At 28.3% G+C, this 25,289-nt stretch overlaps 1 protein-coding gene across 1 annotated transcript in view; it reads left to right on the top strand.

Moving 5' to 3' along the window:
- The window catches only part of LOC142227626 (odorant receptor 74a-like), a 41,553-nt gene that overhangs the window by 5,543 nt on the left and 10,721 nt on the right, over positions 1-25,289 (top strand). The window contains exons 2-3 of the mRNA XM_075298104.1: positions 18,530-18,582; positions 24,857-25,283. Of these exons, the coding sequence (XP_075154219.1) occupies positions 18,530-18,582; positions 24,857-25,283 (480 nt within the window). The remainder of the gene's footprint in view (positions 1-18,529; positions 18,583-24,856; positions 25,284-25,289) is intronic.

The following is a 25,289-nucleotide window of genomic DNA, read 5'->3' as shown; positions in this document are numbered from 1 at the left end:
GATATCAACATAACACAGCGAAAGAATCAAAAGAGAACAATTTCTGTGAAACCGCTTGTATGTTGTTTCAGAAAACTGTTTTATGATAAGGCAAAAAATTTGATATGCTTAAGTTTAAATATTATTTAATTTGAATAAAGAGAATGGACATTCGGAACCAAGAGAATAGACATTTGAAAAAAAGCCTGTGTTTTCGCCTTGAGGGCAGCATTTTCTGTATGTGTGGACATGTGTTTTGTTTATCATTTTGGCATTATGGGCACAATTTTTTTCTTGGTTCGTTAAAAGAAATGAGGGGTCTTCATAAAAATAACGAAAGGGCACTATACTCTTTTTAGAGTTGGGACAGTAAAATGAAATAAGGAGGAAATAGTGAAAAATTACACAGTAAAATGTATAAAAACAAAGTTTAGTTCCTCTTTATTAATAAGTAGTCCAAGAGGAGTTGACGACCACCTTCAAATATAAAAGCGGGCATTAAGTTCGAGTTTTGCAGCTAAAACAATTTAAAAATTTTATTTTCTTTAAAATGAATTATTAAAAAAAATAAAAGGCATTTTAGACCGATGGTGTTAAATGCTAGTAAAAAACTGCTCACCCCTAAATAAATTTATATTTATATTATAAAATTATTTATGTATGTTTATACTCGACTCCACGTTCTTCTTTTGTAAGTTTTTGAATTCCTTCCAAATTTTAAAGTTTTGTACCAAAAACAGTTTTTTTGTTACAAAATTGTTATTTTTGCAATAAAAAATAATATTTTATCCAAAAAGCAGTCAAATTCGTTTATATCAAGCACTGTTAATGACTATAAATCTTTAATAACCCACATTTCGAAGTTTTATAAAAATTTAATATAGTATAAATATAAATGTGTAAATTAAAAAAAAAACAACAAAAAAAAGTGTTCGGTCGGAGCAGGGATTGAACCCACGACCCTTTGCATGCAAGGCAGACATGTTAGCCACTGCTCCACGTGGCAAACAAATGTATGTTTCTGTTAAATAATGTTATGTTTGCATGGGCTCGTGGGCGCTGCAAACTTTGCTATATAAATGTAACTTATAACGATAATTATCTGCTGGTGACCATAACAGCTACGTAGCCCAGTGGATAGTGTGTTGGCTTACAAACTGTATGGTACCCGGTTCGATTCTCCGTGCAGGCGAAAGGTAAAATTTAAAAAAAATAAAAAAGTGAATAATTTCTTCAACATTATTTGTATTACAGAAAAAGGTGCCAAGAATTAAAATATTTCGTGGAAGTGAAAATAACGAGTATGTTAGGGAATGAGCACAATCGTCTTTGGGAAAAATTCTTCCAAGCATATAATATTTTTGGGCTCAAAATGTTTCCAAACATATAATATGTTCACGTAAAACAAACATATTAATGTTTCGGCAGTATCCAATAATATATGTGCTTCCTGCAAAATATGTTTGGAACATATGTTAAAGAGGCGATTTTTTTTGAGGGTGTAGCCCCTTATTTCAGATTCACTTAGACTATTCAGTCACAAGTGGTGAAATTCGCTCTTAGAGGATAGCCTTTTACATTTCTGAATTGGGCAATCATAGTGTTGCAATTTGCAACTGACAACTCTGACAGTAAGGCTTAACGTTTTTGAGGTTATAGGTTTTCACATCGTTTTGATATGCGAGCGCAATTTATGTTATTTACAGCAAATTAAAAGAAGGGCTTCGAAACACATCAGTCGTCAGTATTGCTAGTATTTTTCTGGCTCTTGTCCCCAAATAATGATGTTTTCTTCCCCAAAAATCCCCAATTTAAATTCCTCACAAAAATCCCCAATACAATTTGGAAAAATTTTTTTGAAAAAATAAATCACAAATAAAGAAAAAGGCTCTACTGCAGAAAACCGGTATAAATTTAAAAATTAAAATTTTGTCAAATCCTGCAAGCTGCAATAACATCAAGATTTCGAACCACAAAAGACTGATGATCTTCTTCCAAATGCTGGAGATATGAAAACGGGAGTTCGGTCATCTTGTATTTATGAACGAAAATTTACTTCTAAATATTCAAGTAGTAAAAATGGGTGGTAGAAACGTTGCCAAAGTTGGTAGAATTCTACAAGAAATGGTAGATTTTTTATAGTTTGATAGATTGGTAGAATTTTTGATGTTTTGCAAAGATGTACTTCAGAAATTTTCTATAGAAATAAACTTCCGAGAAAATTTTCTATAGAAATAAAATTTTGTAAAATTTTCTATATTGAAATAAAATTTTTGCAAAAATTTCTATAGGAATAAAATTTTGACAAAATTTTCTATAGAAATAAAATTTTGAAAAAAAATTCTATACGAATAAAATTATGAAAAAATTTTTATAGAAATAAAATTTTGACAAAATTTCATATAGAAATAAAATTTTGACAAAATTTTCTACAGAAATAAAATTTTCTATAGAAATAAAATGTTGACAAAATTTTCTATAGAAATAACATTTTGACTAAATTTTCTATAGAAATAAAATGTTAACAAAATTTTCTATAGAAATAAAAGTTCGACAAAATTTTCTATAGAAATAAAATTTTGTCAAAATTTTCTATAGAAATAAAATTTTGTCAAAATTTTCTATAGAAATAAAATTTTGTCAAAATTTTCTATAGAAATAAAATTTTGACAATATCTTCGATAGAAATAAAATGTTGACAAAATTTTCTACAGAAATAAAATTTTGACAAAAGTTTCTACAACAATAAAAGTTTGACAAAATTTTCTATAGAAATAAAATTTTTACAAAATTTTCTGTAGAAATAAAATTTTGAAAATTTTTTCTATAGAAATAAAATTTTTACAAAATTTTCTATAGAAATAAAATTTTGAAAATTTTTTCTATAGAAATAAAATTTGGACAAAATTTTCTATAGAATTAAAATTTTGTCAACATTTTCTATAGAAATAAAATTTTTACAAAATTTTCTATAGAAATAAAATTTTGACAAAATTTTCTTTAGATATAAAATTTTGGCAAAATTTTCTACAGAAATAAAATTTTGACAACATTTTTTATAGAAATAAAATTTTGACAACATTTTTTATAGAAATAAAATGTTGACAAAATGATCTATAGAAATAAAATGTTGACAAAATTTTCTATAGAAATAAAATGTTGACAAAATTTTCTACACAAATGAAATTGTGACAAATTTTTCTATAAAAATAAAATTTTTATAAAAATTTTATAGAAATAAAATTTTGAAAAAAGTATTTGTAGAAATAACATTTTGATAACGTTTTCGATAGAAATGAAATTTTGACAATCACAAAATGTTGACAAAAATGTCCATAGAAATGAAATTTTGACAAAATTTTCTATAGAAACAAAATTTTCTATAGAAATAAAATTTTGACAACCTTTTCTATAGAAATACAATTTTGACAAAATTTTCTATTGCAATACAATTTTGACAAATTTTTCTATAGAAATAAAATTTTGACAAAATTCCCTATAAAAATACAATTTTGACAAAATTTTTTATCTTGAAATACAATTTTGACAAAATTTGTGTAAAACAGAGTGTGAAGCTGTGCACACCAGAATAAATCCTTGAAAACGGTTTTGATGAAGTCAACCAAAATATTGGAAATAAAACTTAAATAAAAACATCAATCCTATGTTTTTTAATCGACCTATAGCCGAAACTATGATAAGTATTGCTTAAAAATAAAATAAAAAGGTCAACGATAATCAATCAGAAATAAAAATTTTCTATAGAAATAAAATTTTGACAAAATTTTCTGTAGATTTAAAATTGTGACTAAATTTTCTATAGAAATAAAATTTAGACAAAATTTTCTATAGAAATAAAATTTTGACAACATTTTCTATAGAGGTAAAATGTTGACAAAACTTTCTATTGCAATAAAATTTTGACAAATTTTTCTATAGAAATAACATTTTGACAAAATGTTCTATATTGAAATAAAATTTTAACAAAATTTTCTATAGAAATAAAATTTTGAGAAAATTTTTTATAGAAATAAAATGTTGACAAAATTTTTAAAGAAATAAAATTTTGACAAAATTTTCTATAGGAATAAAATGTTGACAAAATTTTCTATACAAATAAAATGTTGACAAAATGTTCCTTAGAAATAAAATTTTGCCAAAATTTTCCTTAGAAATAAAATTTTGACAAAATTTTCTATAGAAATAAAATTTAGTCGAATTTGAAGATTCGAACAAAACTTTATGTTAGGTTACTTCAGTGGTGAACTTCTCGCTTATCACTGAGTACTGCCCGAGTCTATGTTAAGCCTACTAACAAGGGACCTCCTTTTTATATGCGAGTCCGAAGGGCGTTCCACATTGCAGTGAAACTACTTAGAGAAGCTTTGAAACACTCAGCAATGTCACCAGCATTACTGAGGTGGGATACTCCACCGCTGAAAAACTGTATCGTGTTTAGTCAAAACTTGGTTTGAACCCACGACGGTTTTTTCCAAAAACAAAACTCTAAAAGTGAGTCGTCTTAGGACACATATTTAAGAGTTACGGCCAAAATAAAATTTTCATATAAAAATTTTAATTTTGTAAGAATTTTCATCGAAATTTGAATTTTTTGAGAGTGGTTACGATTTAACGTCCTTTTCGCTGTAGGATGCATGTATAAGAAGATATGGACAAAATAAGTATTTCATATAAAAGTGTGAATTTTTTTGAGGATATTCATCGAAATTTTAATTTTTTGGGAGTGGTCTCGAATTTACTTCCTTGGCCAAAATAAATTTCTCGATCCAGCCTAATATGCATCTGTATATGCACCCTCACAAAAAATCGCTTCTGTAACATATACTACCAAACATATTTTGCTTCAAGCATATACATTTTTGGGTATTGCCCAAACATTTATATGTTTGATCTCTTCCAATGTATAATATGTTTGAAAGCATATTGGTCTAAACAATATATGTTTTGGTAGTCCAAGTTCCAAACATTTTGTATTTTTGCATCCAAATTCAATAATGTTGTCTTCTAAAAAACAATATGTTATTATGTGAACATATAATATGTTTGGAAGCATTTTGCACCCAAAAATATTATATGCTTAAAAAAAATTCTCCCAAACAATATTGTGCTCAAAATTTTATTTATTTATTTATATATTTGCAATCATAATGAATTATGAAAATAAACAGGCAATATACGTGCTAACAACATAGGTTTTCGACCTGAATGCTCAAAATTTTGTTTCTGCCTAATTGTATATTCCCCCACATCTTTTTCAGTTCCACGAGATTTTTTAGTTCTTAGCACCTCTTTCTGTAATACAAACATTGTAGAAGAAATTATTAAATTTTATGATTTTTATTTTATTTTAATTTTACCTTTTGCCGGACGGGGATTTGAACAGCGGACCACACAGTTTGTAAGGATCAAAGAAGTAGCTGATCAATTGCCCAAGGAAAAATAAAATGTTAATTTTGTAATAACAAGCAACAACCACCAACTTAATTCAATATCGCTCCCTGTTAAATAGCGCTCCAAGCTACTAAACACATATATGTTTATAGGCTATTTCTAAATTAATATATGTTTGCATCCAAGCATATTATATTTACAAACATTTTATGTCCCAAACATAATATGTTCTAACATATTAACATATATGTCCCAAACATGTTATGCTAGTTTATGAACATTATATGCTTGCACTCAAAAATATTGTGTTTAAAAATTTGTGTTCCAATCATATAATGTTTATAGCCAAACATACGAAAAACAGTCTTTTTCATCCGTGTGTATTTTAAGACAATTGCACAATGAAGAATATTTGTTTTCTCCTAGAATACCAAACTTCACACTTCATTGCAGAGACATCTTCGACACTCCTTTACTGTAACCCACCATGCATTCTTTATTCTTTCTTCTCTCAAGTATTCTGTAAAATTCTAAACGAAAATGACAAGCTACAAAAGTGGCAAACATAAAAAGGGTTGTCTAGTGGTGCCATGTGCATTCTAAACTTTGTCATTTCATACTTGATTGGTGTACCGCATGTGAATTGTTACATTGGAGGATAGCAGGATGATTGTAACAATTCTGTATTTCACACTTACGAGATTGCATCAAATTTATATTGTTTGCATCGCGTGTTTCTGTAACATCTTTTTTTTGGAGGCAAGAAAGTATATATGAATTTTGGATAAGTGTGTATTCAATTAAATTGAACTTCGAATTTAATCTTCTCAAATCACTGAAAAAATATCAATCTTAATTTTAGGACACAAAATTTAGTCCCTAATCAGAAAAATGTAATTAAAAGAAGGTGTATAGTTCCAGTTTCAACTTTTTTCATAAATTAGGATACTCATTAAAATTTTCTTCCATCGGTTAAAAATGTCTTTGATTGCGGACAGACATGCGGACGATCGGTTAGATCTAGACTATTGATGTCATTACCTCAATTTCCAAAATATTTGGAACTTGTTACATGAACTGATACATTTAATTTCAATTGAATTTATATAACTTTTTTTTTAATTTTTCTATGATATAATTTAATTTCCTTAAACCTTTGATAGCAATTTAACCTGAACTTTGTATCCGCTTAATGCAGTATTTGTGTTACACTTTGTTACTGCCATTTCAAATGTCAACGGACTAGCCGAGCATTTCTTATTTCTTGTACTATGTCTGGTATTGTTGTTCAATTTGTCTATATGCCAAACCAGCAATTTGCCAAAAATAATGAAATTTTACACCAACTACCAAAACGGGTTTTAATTATTACTACACTTGCCAAATAATAATATTTTGTCCATTAAAGTTTTTTTTCTGTTTCACTTCTGTGGGGTTTAGTTCAATTGTTTTTGGCTGCATTTTAAAAATTTTCGAAACAATATTTTACAAAATGTTCATGCAAATATTTACGACCCTTTTAAAATAGCATGTCGAGCAAGGCACAACAATCGGACGGAAGGAAACCTGATAGAAATAACACAAATGCATGAGAAGTATAGAACTTGAATATAGCGTCACAAAGAAGACATTTTATGGCTATTAGTTTTTGGTTTTTCTCCAGGTTTTGGATTTTACCCTTTGTCAACCTAAGCGGATTGGGTTATTTTTTGCGGGTTATTTTGACAAGCAAATGTTTCCTTCCTTTATTCCAACTTATTCGTTTGTTTAAGGGAAATGATAAATGAGTTTTTTTTTTCTTTAAATCGCATTCATTGCATTATTGCATATATAACACGGCAAGGAAAGGATACACCTTTGTAATCGAATATGAGGATATAATTTGTCATGCTTGGATCTGGCTGAAAATCTGCATTTTGGAAAATAATAATTTGCAATTTTCTATAGAAATAAAATTTTGAAAAAAACTTTTTATAAAAATTAAATTTTGCAAAAAAAAAATCTATGAAAAGTTTTGAAAATTTCTAATAGAAACAAAAATTTGCCAACATTTTCGTAAACAAAAACAAGTAAGGAAAGTCTAAAGTCTGGCGGTGTTGCAAACATATGCACTAACTTATAGTACCCTATTCCACAGTGTGGCGCAGGGTATAAAATGTTGTCAACATTTTCTTTACAACTAAAATCTTCCTAAAATATTAGTTAGAAATAAAATTTCGCAAAAAAATATAGAAATAAATTTGGGTTTGTTTTCTTATTGTTGGGTTCTACTACAATCATTATTACGGTTTCGATTTTGGCTTAAAACCATAAGTTGACTAAATTACAAGAGTAGTTGAGTAAACTACAAGAGATATATATAGAAATAAAATGTGACAAAATTTTATATTAAAATAAATATTTGTCAAAATTTTCTATAGAAAAAATTTTTGACAAAATTCTCAATAGAAATAAAATTTTGACAAAATTTGCTATAGAAATAAAATTTTGACAAAATATTCAATAGAAAAAAATTGACATAATCCTCAAAGGAAATAAAATTTTGATAAAATTTTCTATAGAAATAAAATGTTGATAAAATTTTCTATAAAAATAAAATTTTGAAAAAATTTTCTATTGAAATGTAATATTAACAAAATTTTCTATTGAAATGTAATATTAACAAAATTTTCTATAGAAATAAAATGTTGACAAAATGTTCTATGCACTCAGAGAAGAGTGAACCCATTAGCGAGTTATTTTTAACTAACCAGTGTCAATATTGAACTTGGTATGTCGCTAAAGAAGCATGTACCCATAGTAAGTTCAACATTTTCCTATCGGTTAGTAATTTGTTTTAACTTTTGACAAGTTCAAATTTAACTGTTCAGAAGTAAAAAATTAACTAAATAATACATTTTTTGAAAACGAAAAAATTAATGTTCTGGATTTCCTAGACCACCTGGTGACTTCGAGCAAGGAAACCTGAAGGGGGAGGATCCCCATTTCTACATGTCATATTATATTTAGTACAAACCACTTACTCTTCTGTAGTACAAATCCTTTAGAATCATTTATTAGATTTTTTTATCATTTTATAAAATTTTACCTTTTGTCCGGACGGAGGATCGAACCGCGTACCATCAGTTTTCTAACTAAACACACTATCCACTGGGCCACTTAGCTCTTACACTCATCAACAACCAAATGCGACTTTGTTTATTCTTTTCTTGCTTGGCTGCATGTATTCATTAACACATACAGTCAAGGTTGTCTATTTTTAGAAACACCACACGAGCACATGTTTCGGAGACGAACTATTGTCTAGAAATATATTCACTCAACGGTAGTTAGAATTGACATTCATCGTTAGTTTATTTATACTAAAAATGGAAATTTCGTGTCCAACTAGACTTCGTAATATTGCACAGTAATAGTTCAGTAACGCTGAGAAACTTCTTCGTACGTTGGAAAAAATACGTACTCGCTATTATTATATTTGCTTCAGTCCATTTACGCACCCATTGGGAGTTCTTAACCATTTTGCTGGTAATGGCCGTAAGTTCAATTTACTTCCACTGAGTTAATTTTGTTCATCAATAGTTAAATTTAACTAACTGTGAGTAAAATTTTGAACTACTCAATATTATGGAATTTACTTGTAGTTACGACGTAAAATTTTCTGAGTGTGCAAATAAAATGTTGACAAGAATTGTTAAAGAAATATAATTTTGTTTAAATTTTCTATAGAAATAAAAAGTTTTCTATATAAATATAATTTTCCATAGAAATTACATTTTTCAAACATGCATTTGGAATAAAATTTTGGAAAATAATAATTTGAATTTTTTATAGAAATAAAATGTTGACAAAAATTTTTATGGAAATAAAATTTGGAAAAAATTTTTAATGGAAATAAAATTTTTACAAAATTTTCTATGAAATAAAATTTTAAAAAAAAATTTTCTATGCAAATAAAATTTTGAAAAAAATTGTTACAGAAATATAATTGGTTTACACCTATTTTCATGAAGCTCCGTTAGTGTTCCGTTAACTAACGAACTTTTAAATCGTATTATGGACAAAGCTGTCATCTTGTCTATATATTCGATATGCCAGTTAGGAACTTAACTGACAACAATTTTTCAGTTAAAGTTAACCGCAGAGAAGATATTTGCAATTTACTTTCCGTTAACTGAAAGTTAAAGCCTAACGGAGCTACATGCAAATGGCCGTTTATGTTTTGAATTCTCTATAGAAATAAAAAGTTTTCTATATAAACACAATTTTCCATAGAAATTGCATTTTTCAAAAATACATTTGGAATAAAGTTTTGGAAAATAATAATTTGACATTTTCTATAAAAATGAAAATTTGAAAAAATTTCTATAGAAAAAAAATTTTGCAAAAAAAATTAAATCTATAAAAAAAGTTTTGAAATTTTGTTATAGAAACAAAAATTTGCCAACAAAATAAAATTTTGCCAAATTTTCTTTACAACTGAAATCTTTCTAAAATATTATTTAGAAATAAAATTTCGCAAAAAATGTTTATAGAAATAAAATTTAGTTCTGTTCTCCTATTGTTGGGTTCTTCTACAATCATTATGCCGGTTTCGATTTGAGCTTAAAACCATACGTTGACTAAACTACAAGAGTAGTAGAGTAAACTACAAGAGTAACAGAGGAAAACTATGTTTATTTATTTAGGCAAAGCTCTTTATACTGCAAGGTGGTTGGATGGACAATCGTTTCCGAACTCCCACTTTCCTTTCTCATCACCATCCTCTACTTGCAGCAAAACTATCAACCAATTGTCCGAATAAACTCGGATAATTCACTAAACCCAAGTGTATTAAACTCGAACATCCCGAAAAAAGTTTTTTTGCAAAAATTTTGTGTACACTGTTAGAAAAATATGTTTTATATATGTTCCGATATAAACAAAATGTGTTTCGGGCACAATTTTTAAACACAATATATTTAAGGGCAAACATGTAATGTTCCTAAACTAACACAAAATGTTTGGGACACATATGTTAATATGTTAGAATATATTATGTTTGGGGCATGAATGTTTCATAAAAATAATATGTGTGAATGTAAACATATATAAATTTACAAATTTCGAGTAAACATATATATGTTGTGATACTTTATTCAGAGAGCGACAAAGAGAGAGAGTTAGTATAGAGAAATAAATAGAGATGGAAACCGGGAGGGTTGAATAAAAAGATATCAACATAACACAGCGAGAGAATGAAATGAGAGCAATTTCTGTGAAACCGCTTGTATGTTGTTTCGGAAAACTGTTTCATGATAAGGCCAAAAATTTAATATGCTTAAGTCTAAATATTATTTAATTTGAATATTAGAATGAGTATTCGGAATCAAGAGAATAGACATTTGAAAAACAACAGCATATTACAAAAAAAGATGCGAAGAACTCAAAAATTTCGTGGAAGTGAAAATTATGTGAGGGAATGAGCACAATCTTTTTTGAGGAATTCTTCCAAGCATATACTATTTTTGGACTCAAAATGCTTCCAAACATATAATATGCTCACATAAAACAAACATATTAATGTTTCGGCAGTATCCAATAATATATGTGCTTCCTGCAAAATATGTTTGGAACATATGTTAGAGAAGCGATTTTTCTTGAGGGTGTAGAAATTGGTAAATTTTGAAAAAATGTTCTTAAGAAATAAAATGTTCTATAGAAATAAAATTTTGCAAAAATTTTCTAACGAAATAAAAATTTTCCATATAAATAAAATTATGCAAAAATGTTCTATAGAAATAAAATTTTGCAAAAATTTTCTATAGATTTTTTTTTTTAATTTTCCATAAAAAATAAAATTTTACCAAATTTTATTATAGAATAAAATTTTGCCAAAATTTACTACAAAAATAAAATTTTGCAAAAATGTACTATATTAAAAGAATTTTTGCAAACATTTTTTTAGGAATAAATCTTTGCCAAACATCTATATAGAAATAAAATTTTAATAAACTTTCTATAGAAATAAAATTTTGTATGGAAATACAATTTGGCAAACCTTTTTCTATACAATAATAGAAAAAATTGCATTGCCACAATCGTGAACGGACGTTGTAAAAAGAAAACGAAACTTTCACAAAAACGGAATGTTCACGATTTTGTCTACGGGCGTTCACGATTTCATGAACGGCATTCCTTTTTCATTGGCTATGAAAAGTCTCAAAATAATCGTTAGACGTTGCTATGGCAACGCCGCCGGTGCACAGTGGTCGGTGCTATATGGAGTTAGCGGCCAAAAATACTTCCAGTATAGGTATCATTTTTAAACTTCGGTCACGGCTTTATAATTACGTCAGGACTTTTTAATGATAAAATGGAATTGATTGATGCCGTTTTGGTATAGTCCCCCATATAGACCGATCTCCCGATTTTACTTCTTGGGCTTCTAAAAACTGTATTTTCTATACGATTTGCCTGAAAATTGAAATCTAAAGGTATATTAGGACCAAACGTAGGTGTGCTAAAAATTGTGTGTATCGGTCCATGTTTTGGTATATGCCCCATATAGATCGATCTCCCAATTGTACTTCTTGAGCTTCTAGGAACAATAGTTTCTATCAGATTTCCCTGAAATTGGAAATCTAGAGGTATTTTAGGACCGCAAATAGGAATCCGATTTGCCTAAATTTAAAATCTAGAATTATTTTATGATCACAAAAAGATGTAACGGAAATGAAGTGAATCAGCCCATGTGTTGGTATAGCCCACGAATAGACCAATCTCACGATTTTACTGCAAGCGCAGTAGTTTTTATCTGATTTTCATGAAGTTGTAAAACAAGATTGTTATGAAAATTCGCCCTATTTTCATCGATATATTTCGAACCACTTAACTTATCATAGATCTTATTATACACGTTTGTTCGACATCTCAATACCTTGCATTCAAGAACAAACAACGATATAATTGGACATTTCTAGCTCGAGGTATAATTTGTTTAGCGAAAAAAATCAGAAAAACTAAAAATAACGGGATATTTCAAAAACGGTTTCATAAAAAAATTGTAACCTTCATTTTCAAATTCAGCGGATAAAAATACATAAGAAAAGTCATCAAATGTACATTTTCAGTGTAAACTAGTGTTAACAAACACCACACAAAAATTCATATTTGGATATAAAGAAACTTCGGTATAGGGAGATAACACAAAGGGGGGCAAAAGAAAGCAGATGATTTTTATCAATTTGGAATCTTGAAATATTAACTAATAAATCACAAAAAATCCCATTGGAGACTTCATGGGGGAACACAACTAAAACTCTACATAAATTTTACATATAAGAACGAACGAACACGAAACAATGAAACCGACAAAAATTGATTTTATAACAAATTTAAAACAAGTTTTATACTTTTTTTATTTTAAAATATAGTAAATATTAGAGGTCTGCATCGAATAACTTTTCACTACATGTCTGCAATTCGCTGTCGAATATAGTACTTATACTGCCTTTCTCTCAGAGCGCAAGTAGTGAAGTGAAGAGAACACTTGCTTGTCAAATACCACCAAGTACTTATCCGAAACAATATGTGTTCCGAAAAAAAGAAACAATAAAAACGTAAGTACTTGAGAAAAAGTACAATATGGATTCTCTTCACTTCACGTGGTACCACAAGTATTTCTCAGTTATGTGCGAAGCAAAACTTTCCATTATTATTAGTCGTAGATATGTATGTATGTCACATATTTCATATATTTATGTATGTCACACACTTACCTTAACGTTTGCCGTTCTTTATAACAAACCGAAAACATATATTATGGAGAGTAACTTGTTTTTTTGTATTTCTGAAACTGCACGTGGTACATGGAGTACTCTATGAAGTTTTGTTCTCGCAACATACTCGACGTAATCACTCTGAGTACACTTCAACAAGAGAGAAAGAGGAATATGTGTTTGTTGGTAGTGAAGACATCAGAGTAGCACCAAGAAGTTACTCGTGGCTTTTGGTGTTCATCAAAATGTGTACCAATTGTTTTGCGACTCTCTCAAATAGATGTACTCACGTAGCAAGTACATGTGTACTCTGAATTTACAAATGGAATTGTGCAGACCTCTAGTAAATATCATTTAGTTCAATATTCATTTCGATTTATTTCGATATAATTTTTCTTTCTTTTATTTTATTTATTTAAAAGTGCACTTAATTTTATACTTTTTCACACTTCAAAACCCAACTGCTTATTTGCTCTCTCTTTTGCAGCCGTTCTTAAAGAGTACAGATGGAATAAAACAAAAACAAATACTCTTTGTAAAACCTTGTTTGCATAAGAAACAGTTATGCTACACTTTTTGAAAATTTGATTTTTTATTTTTGGCCAAAGGAATCGACCACTGTGCGGTGGTGCAATCTGCTAAGGCGACTGTTAATGCGAACTGTGCAGACAACACAGGTTCGCGTCACGGTAGCGGTAATCTTTTTATACCCTCCACAATAGGATGGGGGGTATATTAGCTTTGTCACTCCGTTTGTAACACATCGAAATTTTGCTCTAAGCCCCCTATAAAGTATATAAAGGGTGATTCTTTTGAGGTTAGGATTTTCATGCATTAGTATTTGACAGATCACGTGGGATTTCAGACATGGTGTCAAAGAGAAAGATGCTCAGTATGCTTTGACATTTCATCATGAATAGACTTACGATCTGCCACAACGTCGAATTTTCAGTGAATGGGCCCTAGAAAAGTTGGCAGAAAATCCGCTTTTTTATCGACAAATTTTGTTCAGCGATGAGGCTCATTTCTGGTTGAATGGCTACGTAAATAAGCAAAATTGCCGCATTTGGAGTGAAGAGCAACCAGAAGCCGTTCAAGAACTGCCCATGCATCCCGAAAAATGCACTGTTTGGTGTGGTTTGTACGCTGGTGGAATCATTGGACCGTATTTTTTCAAAGATGCTGTTGGACGCAACGTTACGGTGAATGGCGATCGCTATCGTTCGATGCTAACAAACTTTTTGTTGCCAAAAATGGAAGAACTGAACTTGGTTGACATGTGGTTTCAACAAGATGGCGCTACATTCCACACAGCTCGCGATTCTATGGCCATTTTGAGGGAAAACTTCGGAGAACAATTCATCTCAAGAAATGGACCGGTAAGTTGGCCACCAAGATCATGCGATTTGACGCCTTTAGACTATTTTTTGTGGGGCTACGTCAATTCTAAAGTCTACAGAAATAAGCCAGCAACTATTCCAGCTTTGGAAGACAACATTTCCGAAGAAATTCGGGCTATTCCGGCCGAAATGCTCGAAAAAGTTGCCCAAAATTGGACTTTCCGAATGGACCACCTAAGACGCAGCCGCGGTCAACATTTAAATGAAATTATCTTCAAAAAGTAAATGTCATGGACCAATCTAACGTTTCAAATAAAGAACCGATGAGATTTTGCAAATTTTATGCGTTTTTTTTTAAAAAAAAGTTATCAAGCTCTTAACAAATCACCCTTTATATTCTGGGTCGTGTTGAAATTCTGAGTCGATCTAAGCATGTCCATCCGTCCGTCTGTTGAAATCACGCTAACTTCCGAACGAAACAAGCTATCGACTTGAAACTTGGCACAAGTAGTTGTTATTGATGTAGGTCAGATGGTAAGGCAAATGGGCCATATCGGACCACTTTTACATATAGCCCCCATATAAACCGGTGCTCAGATTTGGCTTGCGAAGCCTCTTGGAGGAGCACAATTCATCCCATCCGGTTGAAATTTGGTACATGGTGTTAGTATATGGTCCCTCACAACCATGCAAAAATGGGTCCATATCGGTCCATAATTATATATAGCTCCCATATAAACCGATCCCCAGATTTGGCTTGCGGAGCCTCTAAGAGAAGCCACTTTCATCCGATCCGGCTGAAATTTGGTACATGGTGTTAGTATATGGTCTGTAACAACCATGGAAAAATTGGTTCATATCGGTACATAATTGTATATAGCCCTCATAAAAACCGATCCCCAGATTTGGCTTGCGGAGCCTCTAGGTTAGGTTAGGTTAGGTTATGTGGCAGCCCGATGTATCAGGCTCACTTAGACTATTCAGTCCATTGTGATACCACAGTGGTGAACTTCTATCTTATCACTGAGTGCTGCCCGATTCCATGTTAAGCTCAATGACAAGGGACCTCCTTTTTATAGCCGAGTCCGAACGGCGTTCCACATTCCAGTGAAACCACTTAGAGAAGCTTTGAAACCCTCAGAAATGTCACCAGCATTACTGAGGTGGGATAATCCACCGCTGAAAAACTTTTTGGTGTTCGGTCGTAGCAGGAATCGAACCCACGACCTTGTGTATGCAAGGCGGGCATGCTAACCATTGCACCACGGTGGCTCCCAGGTGGAGCCTCTAAGAAAAGCAAGTTTCATCCGATCCGTCTGAAATTTGGTACATGGTGTTAGTATATGGTCTGTAACAACCATGCCAAAATTGGTTCACATCGGTACATAATTATAAATAGCCCTCATATAAACCGATCCCCAGATTTGACCTCAGGAGCCTCATGGATGAGCAAAATTCATCCGATGCGGTTGAAATTTGGTACGTGGTGTTAGTATATGGTCTCTAACAACCATGCAAAAATTGGTCCATACCGGTCTTAATTATATATAACCCCCATTTAAACCGATCCCCAGATTTGACCTCCGGAGCTATTGGGGGAGCAAAATTCATCCGACATGGTTGAAATTTGGTACGTGGTGAAATTTGGTACATAGCGCTTGTATATGGCCGCTAAGAATCATGCCAAAATTGGTCCATATAGGTCTATAGTTATATATAGCCGATCCCCAAAAATAATCTTCCAAAATTTTATTTCTATAGAAGATTTTGTCAAAATTTTATTACTCTAGAAAATTTTGTTTAAATTTTATTACTTTAGAAAATTTTGCCAAAATTTTTTTACTATAGAAAAGTTTGTCAAAATTTTATTTCTATAGAAATTTTTTTCAAAATTTTATTTCTATAGAAAATTTTGTCAAATTTTATTGCTATAGAAAATTTTGTCAAAATTTTATTTCTATAGAAAATTTTGTAAACTGAAATATTTACGTATTTAATCGGCCTTTTTTATTTAAAATATAAGCCGTATGGACTAACTTACAATTGAGAACACGGTATTAAAAAGTTTTACGATACCTTGCCGTCGGCAAGTGTTACCGCAACCCAAGTAAATCGATTGTGGATGACAGTCTTTAGTAAGTTTATATGCAATCCATGGGTACATAAGATTCGGCCTGGCCGAACTTACGGCCGTATATACTTGTTTTTTTTTTTTTTTTTGTATTGTTTTGAAATGACACGCCGTTCATGATTTTGTCTATTGGTGTAGAAGTAATAAGTGCGCAATTAGTAATGAAATAAAATTTTGAAGAAATTTTATATACAATTAAATTTGCAAAACTCTTGGAAATAGAAATTTCAAAAAAAAAAAAATAAATAAAATATATATAGAAATAAAAATTTGCAAAAAAATTTAAAAAATATTTTAGGCTCCCAATACCTCAAGTTTCGTATTCACTGAACATAACTTGCGGGAAGATTTAATTTGTTTTTCTAATTTGGAGAAAAGACCGGCTTAATAAACTCGGTTTCGGTTATCGTGATAAACGTCCACAATATTTGTTTCTACCCCACCCGCCCTATAGCCTAGATATTGCTCCTTCTAATTACCACCGGTTCCGATCGATGACACGTGACCTGACTTGATTTAGATTTTCGGTCTTATAAGGCAGCAAAATATTGTCAATTTGCGGATTGAATCAAAATGCAAAATCCTTAAAATAAATCTTAGAATTTTTATATCGAAAGATTCAATATTTCCGTTAATTTGAAGATTATTTATATAAATCAAAAATGTTTTTTCTGACTTAAAAAAAAAACTTTGCTTTACATCAAGGAAATATGACTTTAGCGGAAGGTCGCAAATTTCAAGGAGTTGTGTCCTACATTTTTCTCTATTTCAAAGAAATTTTTCTTAATATTGTGTAAATAACGAGTCGTAAAAATTAATTGGCATTATCTCTCCTATTAAGTCTATATTTTTGTCAGTGTATCATTCGAAATTATTTTCGAATGATATGACTTGTGTGTCATATCCGTTGAATAAAAATAAATTTGCGGTAAATTTATATGAAATTTTGCTTATAAAGGATAATTTAATATATAGTTTTTTCAATTATTCGCATAAATCCATAACCACATATTCCAACAATATGCACCTGCTGTGATGGTGCTGTAACCAATATGACCACAAAGTGCATATGTGTAAACGGATCATTATAAATGCAAAAAAAAAAATTCACAGATCTAAAGTTCATAATTCGTTATGATGTTAAAATAAATTCACTGCATAAAACGAAAACTCATAAGAAGGAGTTAAACTGAGGTGGTGCTGACTACAATAAATTTGGACCAGCAAGTTATTAAATTTTTAGTTTTATTTTAACTTCTACATAAAATTCAACAATTTCCAACTCATTACATCACTTATTTCCATTCTATTTTGAGTTTCTATAGTGGCATGATTTGTGATGAGTACGGTATTGAAATATTGCTCCTTCCTGTGCTATATGCCATCTGAAATGTGCCATAAACTTATTGGCACAAAATGTTGTTTGTTTTTTTGGCAACAACTTTTTGCCATTTAAAATCTCCACCCTGTGGTTTTCAAAAAGCATTTTATGTGCAGCACACATACCACAAGGCAAAACCACAAAATGAAGCAAAATACCAAAACTTTGTAATTTAAGAGAAATTACTACAAACTGTACCATTGGGGGTTGTTTGGCTTCATAGGGGGACACAACAGCTATTTCGAAAACAATTTAAGTCTCATTACCCATTATAAGGTAGCTTCCTGAAAAGTTAATATTCAAATTAGTTACCCAACTCCATAACGTATACTGGTGTTTTTGTGTTTTTACATAAAGAAGGTCACAGGGATTTATAAGGCAGGTGTAGTGGTGTTTAAAGAGTCCATGGTATTGAATATATTCTATGTAAAATTCTCATAAAGTCTATTTTTTAATTACTAAACAATGTTTAACTATAATTTATTAATTGTTTGTTTGTGTTTTTTTTTTTTTTCTTGTATTACAGGTATGCTTTCTGTGAGGTGTTACAAAAGACAATATTTACATTTTTTTTTGAAGGTAGGTATAAGATCCCAAGAAATTCTGATATAAACTAAAGATTTTGCAAAGGTTACAAAAAATTTCAGCGAATCTTTTGAAACCTTTAAACTGTAGTAAAATCTTTATATTATTTCCTAATTGTGTTCGAGTGTAAAGGTTGCGAAAAATGCGCGTGAAAATTTTGTGGATATTACACTGAGAAAAAAGCATGCCCGGTTCCAAAGATTTTGTCTTTACTTTAAAAATGTTGGTATTGATTCTGAGCTAAAGAAGCGGAGAATACAAATAAGGATACTTGTATTCTCCGTCCGTCCATCCGTCCGTCCGTCTGTTGAAATCACGCTAACTTCCGAACGAAACAAGCTATCGACTTAAAATTTGGCACAAGTAGTTGTTATTGATTTAGGTCGGATGGTATTGCAAATGGGCCATATCGGTCCACTTTTACGTATATTGGGGTCCCCAAATTTGGCTTGTGAATTCTCTAAGAGAAGCAAATTTCATCCGATCCGGCTGAAATTTGGTACATGGTGTGAATATATGGTCTCAAACAACTATGCAAGAATTGGACCACATCGGTTCATAATTATATATAGTCCCCATATAAACCGATCCCCCGATTTGGCTTGTGAATTCTCCAAGAGAAGCAAATTTCCGATCCGATCCGGCTGAAATTTGGTATATGGTGTTAGTATATGGTCTCCAACAACCATACAAAAATTGGTCCACATCGGTCCATAATTATATATAGCCCCCATATAAACCGATCCCCCGATTTGGCTTGCGAGGCCTCTAAGAGAAGCAAATTTCATCCGATCCGGCTGAAATTTGGTATATGGTATTAGTATATGGTCTCTAACAACCATGCAAAAATTGGTCCACATCGGTCCATAATTATATATAGCCCCCATATAAACCGATCCCCCGATTTAGCTTGCGAGGCCTCTAAGAGAAGGAAATTTCACCCGATCCGGCTGAAATTTGGTACATGGTGGTAGTATATGGTCTCTAAAAACCATGCAAAAATTGGTCCACATCGCTCCATAATTATATATAGCCCCCATATAAACCGATCACCAAATTTGATCTCCGGAGCCTCTTGGAAGACCAAAATTCATCTGATTCAGTTGAAATTTGGAACGTGGTGTTAATATATGGCCTCAAACATCCATGCAAAAATTGGTCGAAATCGGTCTATAATTATATATAGCCCCCATATAAACCAATCCCCAGATTTGACCTCCGGATCCCCTTGGAAGAGCAAAATTCATCCGATTCGGTTGAAATTTGGTATGTGATGTAAGTATATGGTATCCAACCACCATGGATTCATATCAGTCCATTATTATATATAGCCCCATATAAGCAAAATTCATCCGATCTGGTTGAAATTTGATACGTGGTGGTAGTATATGATATTTAACAACCTAAGCAAAATTTGCATTCGTATTTTAAGGACATGAAATCTTTGGCCTCACGACGTTATTGTTTTTTTTTAGTGTAGCAAATATCGTTAAAAATTTATTTATATAGAAAAAGTTTTTAAAATTATTTTGAAAAAATTTATTTTTATCGAATTATTTAAACAAACAAAAAATTATAGAAAAGTTTTGAAATATTTTATTTTAATATACAATTTTGGAAAAATTTTTTACTTATAGAAAATTATTTCTATAGAAAATTGTGTCAATTTTATTTCTGTAGAAATGTTTGCATTTTTTTTTTCAAAATGCATTGGTCATCTATGCATTGATGCGGATTCGAGACTGTTGTTATATGAAGTACATTATTGTACTCTAGTACTTTTAATGATATTATGGCTCCTATATGAACATATAATTCTTTGGACATGTTGGTGTTTTTAAAACTCGTTCATTGATATACAACCAATATAGTCTAATAATTGAAATGAATAGACCGTCCAATAAAGGGAACTGATCAGTATATGGAAATCTGAAACAGACTGAATAAAAACAGAACAAAAACAACAAAATTTTATTTCTATAGAAAATTTTGTCAACATTTTTTTTTCTATAGAAAATTTTGTGAAAATTTTATTTCTATAGAAAATTTTGTGAAAATTTTATTTCTATAGAAAATTTTGTCAAAATTTTATTTCTATAGAAAATTTTGTCAAAATTTTATTTCTATATAAAATTTTGTCAAAATTTTATTTCTATATAAAATTTTGTAAAAATTTTATTTCTATAGAAAATTTTGTCAAAATTTTATTTCTATAGAAAATTTTGTCAAAATTTAATTTCTATAGAAAATTTATTCAAAATTTAATTTCTATAGAAAATTTATTCAAAATTTAATTTCTATAGAAAACTTTTATTTTTATACAAAATGTTGTCAAAATTTTATTTCTATTTTTGAAAATTTTTATTTCTACAAAAAATTTGTGAAAACTTTTCTTTAGAAAACATTGTCAAAATTTTATTTGTATGGACATTTTTGTCAAAATTTTAGTTGTATAAAAAATTTTGTAAAAATTTTATTCTATTGAAATTTTGTCAAAATTTTATTTCTATTGATATTTTGTCAAAATTTTATTTCTTTAGAAAATTTGTCAAATTTTTATTTCTATCTAAATTTTTTCAAAAATTTTATTTCTATAGAATTTAAAAAAAAATATTTTTAAAGTCGATTTTTTAAAATTACTATAGAAACTTTTGTCAAAATTGTATTTCAATAGAACAATTTATCAAAATTTTATTTCTATATAAAATTTTTGCCAATTCTTATTTCTATTGAAAATTTTTTAAAAAATCTGATTTCTATGGAAAATTTGTGAAACATTGTACTTTTATGAGAAAATTTTGAATAGTTTTATTTCTATAGAAAATTTTGTCAAAATTTTATTTCTATAGAAAATTTTGTCAAAATTTTATTTCTATAGAGAATTTTGTCAAAATTATATTTCTATAAAAATTTTTTAAAAAATTTATTTCTACAGAAGAATTTTGCAACATTTTTGTTCTACAGAAAATTTTTTAAAAATTTTATTTCTATAGGAAAGTTTATATCTGTAGATTTTTTTCTTTAGACAATTTTTGAAAAATTGTATTTCTTTAGACAATTTTTGAAAAATTCTTTTTCTATAGAAAGTTTTTGAAAAATTGTATTTCTATAGAAATTTTTTGAAAAATTTTATTTCTATAGCAAATTTTTAAAAAAATTTATTTCTATAGCAAATTTAAAAAAGAAAAAAAAAATTATTTCTATAGAAAGTTTTTGAAAAATTTTATCTGTATTAATTTTATTTGTATACTAAAATTTTTTTTGCAACAAATGTAATTCAGAATAAGGCTGCACTTTTTATGTGTGTAGCAATGACAATTTCAAGGATAATAAAATATTTCTATTTGTATCCAAACAAATCTAGAATTTTAAATTTCTAGCATATTTTGCCCTAGAAAAGTCAGAAATTTAAAATTCCTCTAATGGAAAAATTGTGCTTCTATGAGAAATTTTTGAAAAGTTTTATTTCTATAGAAATTTTTGTCAAAATTATATTTCTATAAAATTTTTTATCAAAATTTTATTTCTATAGAAAATTTTGTCAAAATTTTATTTCTATAGAAAATTTTTTCAAAATTTTATTTCTGTAGAAAATTTTAAAAAAAAAAATTATTTCTACAGAAGAATTTGGCAACATTTTTGTTCTACAAAAAAATTTTGAAAAATTTTATTTCTATAGAAAATGTTTATATCTGTAGAAAATTTTTATTTCTGTAGAAAATTTTTAAAAAATTTTATTTCTATAGAAAATTTTTGAAAAATTTTATTTCTATAGCAAATTTTTAAAAAATTTTATTTCTATAGCAAATTTTTAAAAAATTTTATTTCGATAGAAAATTTTTGAAAAATTTTATTTCGATAGAAATTTTTTGAAAAATTTTATTTCTATAGCAAATTTTTAAAAAAAAATTATTTCTATAGCAAATTTAAAAAAAAAAATTAATTCTATAGAAAGTTTTTGAAAAATTTTATCTGTATTAATTTTATTTGTATACTAAAATATTTTTTTTGCAACAAATGTAATTCAGTTTAAGTCTGGACTGTTTGTCTGTGTAGCAATGTCAATTTCAAGGATAATAAAATATTTCTATTTGTATCCAAACAAATCTAGAATTTTAAATTTCTAGCATATTTGGCCCTAGAAAAGTCAGAAATTTAAAATTCGTCTAATGGAAAAATTGTACTTCTATGAGAAATTTTTGAAAAGTTTTATTTCTATAGAAAATTTTGTCAAAATTTTATTTCTATAGAGATTTTTGTCAAAATTATATTTCTATAAAATTTTTTATCAAAATTTTATTTCTATAGAAAATTTTGTCAAAATTTTATTTCTATAGAAAATTTTTTTAAAATTTTATTTCTATAGAAAATTTTTGAAAAAAAATTTATTTCTATAGAAAATTTTTGAAAACATTTATTTCTACAGAAGAATTTGGCAACATTTTTGTTCTAAAAAAAATTTTGGAAAAATTTTATTTCTATAGAAAATGTTTATATCTGTAGAAAATTTTTATTTCTTTAGAAAACTTTTGAAAAATTTTATTTCTATAGAAAATTTTTGAAAAATTTTATTTCTATAGCAAATTTTTAAAAAATTTTATTTCTATAGCAAATTTTTAAAAAATGTTATTTCGATAGAAAATTTTTGAAAAATTTTATTTCGATAAAAAATTTTTAAAAAATTTATTTCTATTGCAAATTTTTACAAAATTTTATTTCTATAGAAAGTTTTTGAAACATTTTATCTGTATTAATTTTATTTGTATACTAAAATATTTTTTTTTTTTGCAACAAATGTAATCCAGTTTAAGGCTGGACTTTTTGTCTGTGTAGCAATGACAATTTCAAAGATAATAAAATATTTCTATTTGTATCCAAACAAATCTAAAATTTTAAATTTCCAGCATATTTTGCCCTAGAAAAGTTAGAAATTTAAAATTCGTCTATGGAAAAATTGTACTTCTATGAGAAATTTTTGAAAAGTTTTATTTCTATAGACAATTTTGTCAAAAGTTTATTTATATAGAAAACTTTTGAAAAAATTATTTCTACAGAAGAATTTGGCAACATTTTTGTTCTACAGAAAATTTTTATTTCTAAAGAAAATGTTTTTATCTGTAGAAAATTTTTATTTCTATAGAAAATTTTTGAAAAATTTTATTTCTATAGCAAATTTTTAAAAAAATTTATTTCTATAGCAAATTTTTAAAAAATGTTATTTCGATAGAAAATTTTTGAAAAATTTTATTTCGATAGAAAATTTTTAAAAAATTTATTTCTATTGCAAATTTTTACAAAATTTTATTTCTATAGAAAGTTTTTGAAACATTTTATCTGTATTAATTTTATTTGTATACTAAAATATTTTTTTTTTTTTTGCAACAAATGTAATCCAGTTTAAGGCTGGACTTTTTGTCTGTGTAGCAATGACAATTTCAAAGATAATAAAATATTTCTATTTGTATCCAAACAAATCTAAAATTTTAAATTTCTAGAATATTTTGCCCTAGAAAAGTCAGAAATTTAAAATTCGTCTATGGAAAAATTGTACTTCTATGAGAAATTTTTGAAAAGTTTTATTTCTATAGACAATTTTGTCAAAAGTTTATTTATATAGAAAACTTTTGAAAAAAATTATTTCTACAGAAGAATTTGGCAACATTTTTGTTCTACAGAAAATTTTTGAAAATTTTTATTTCTAAAGAAAATGTTTTTATCTGTAGAAAATTGTTATTTCTTTAGAAAATTTTTGAAAAATTTTATTTCTATAGAAAGTTTTTGAAAAATTTTATTTCTATAGAGAATTTTTGAAAATTTTTATTTCTATAGAAAATTTTTGAAAAATTTTATTTCTATAGCAAATTTTTAAAAAATTTAATTTCTATAGAAAGTTTTTGAAAAAATTTATCTATATTAATTTTATTTGTATACTAAAATATTTTTTTTTTTTGTTGCGACAAATGTAATTCAATTTAAGGTTTGACTTTTTGTCTGTTTAGCAATGACAATTTCAAGGATAATAAAATATTTCTATTTGTATCCAAACAAATCTAGAATTTTAAATTTCTAGCATATTCTGCCCTAGAAATGTTAGAAATTTAAAATTCTTATAATAGAGCAATTAAGTGTCAAACCACAAAGTAATTTAGAAAAAAAAATAATTTGAGGTTGTTCAAACATTGTTTGAAAACAAAAAATTAAATCAATTAATACTAGTATACATTATGTTGTAACAAGATAATCTCCTATTCGAAAATTTATAAATAAGGATCCTTTTCCTCAAACATCAGTCATACTTGCTGTTTAGCCCCATACAGTTGGTTTCACAAAACGAAAATGAAACTGATGTATAGGCCGCTCTTATCGAATGGAGAACCAGCACCCTTAGCATGGTGTATGCATTTCTATCGTGTTTTTAGTCCAATATCATGGCCTCTGGAAGATAATTCATCCTGGTGGAAACATCTGTTAATGAGAGTCATTTATGTTGGCACATTTGCGATTTTCTTACATCACAATGAGGCAGAAATTCGTTATCTTTATGTAAATTTTAATAATTTGGATGATATGCTTACGGGAATACCTACCTATTTTATATTGATTGAGGTTCATATAAGAGCATTCACAAGTGGTTTATATAAACGCAAGTTCAAGAAATTTCTTAAAAAATTCTATGCTGAAATTTTTGTCGAAGAGTAAGT

The sequence above is a fragment of the Haematobia irritans genome, chromosome 2 (assembly GCF_050003625.1).
Source record: "Haematobia irritans isolate KBUSLIRL chromosome 2, ASM5000362v1, whole genome shotgun sequence".
Taxonomy (NCBI): domain Eukaryota; kingdom Metazoa; phylum Arthropoda; class Insecta; order Diptera; family Muscidae; genus Haematobia; species Haematobia irritans.
Note: the sequence above shows the minus strand (reverse complement) of the source record. Positions and strands in the feature narration are given on the sequence as shown.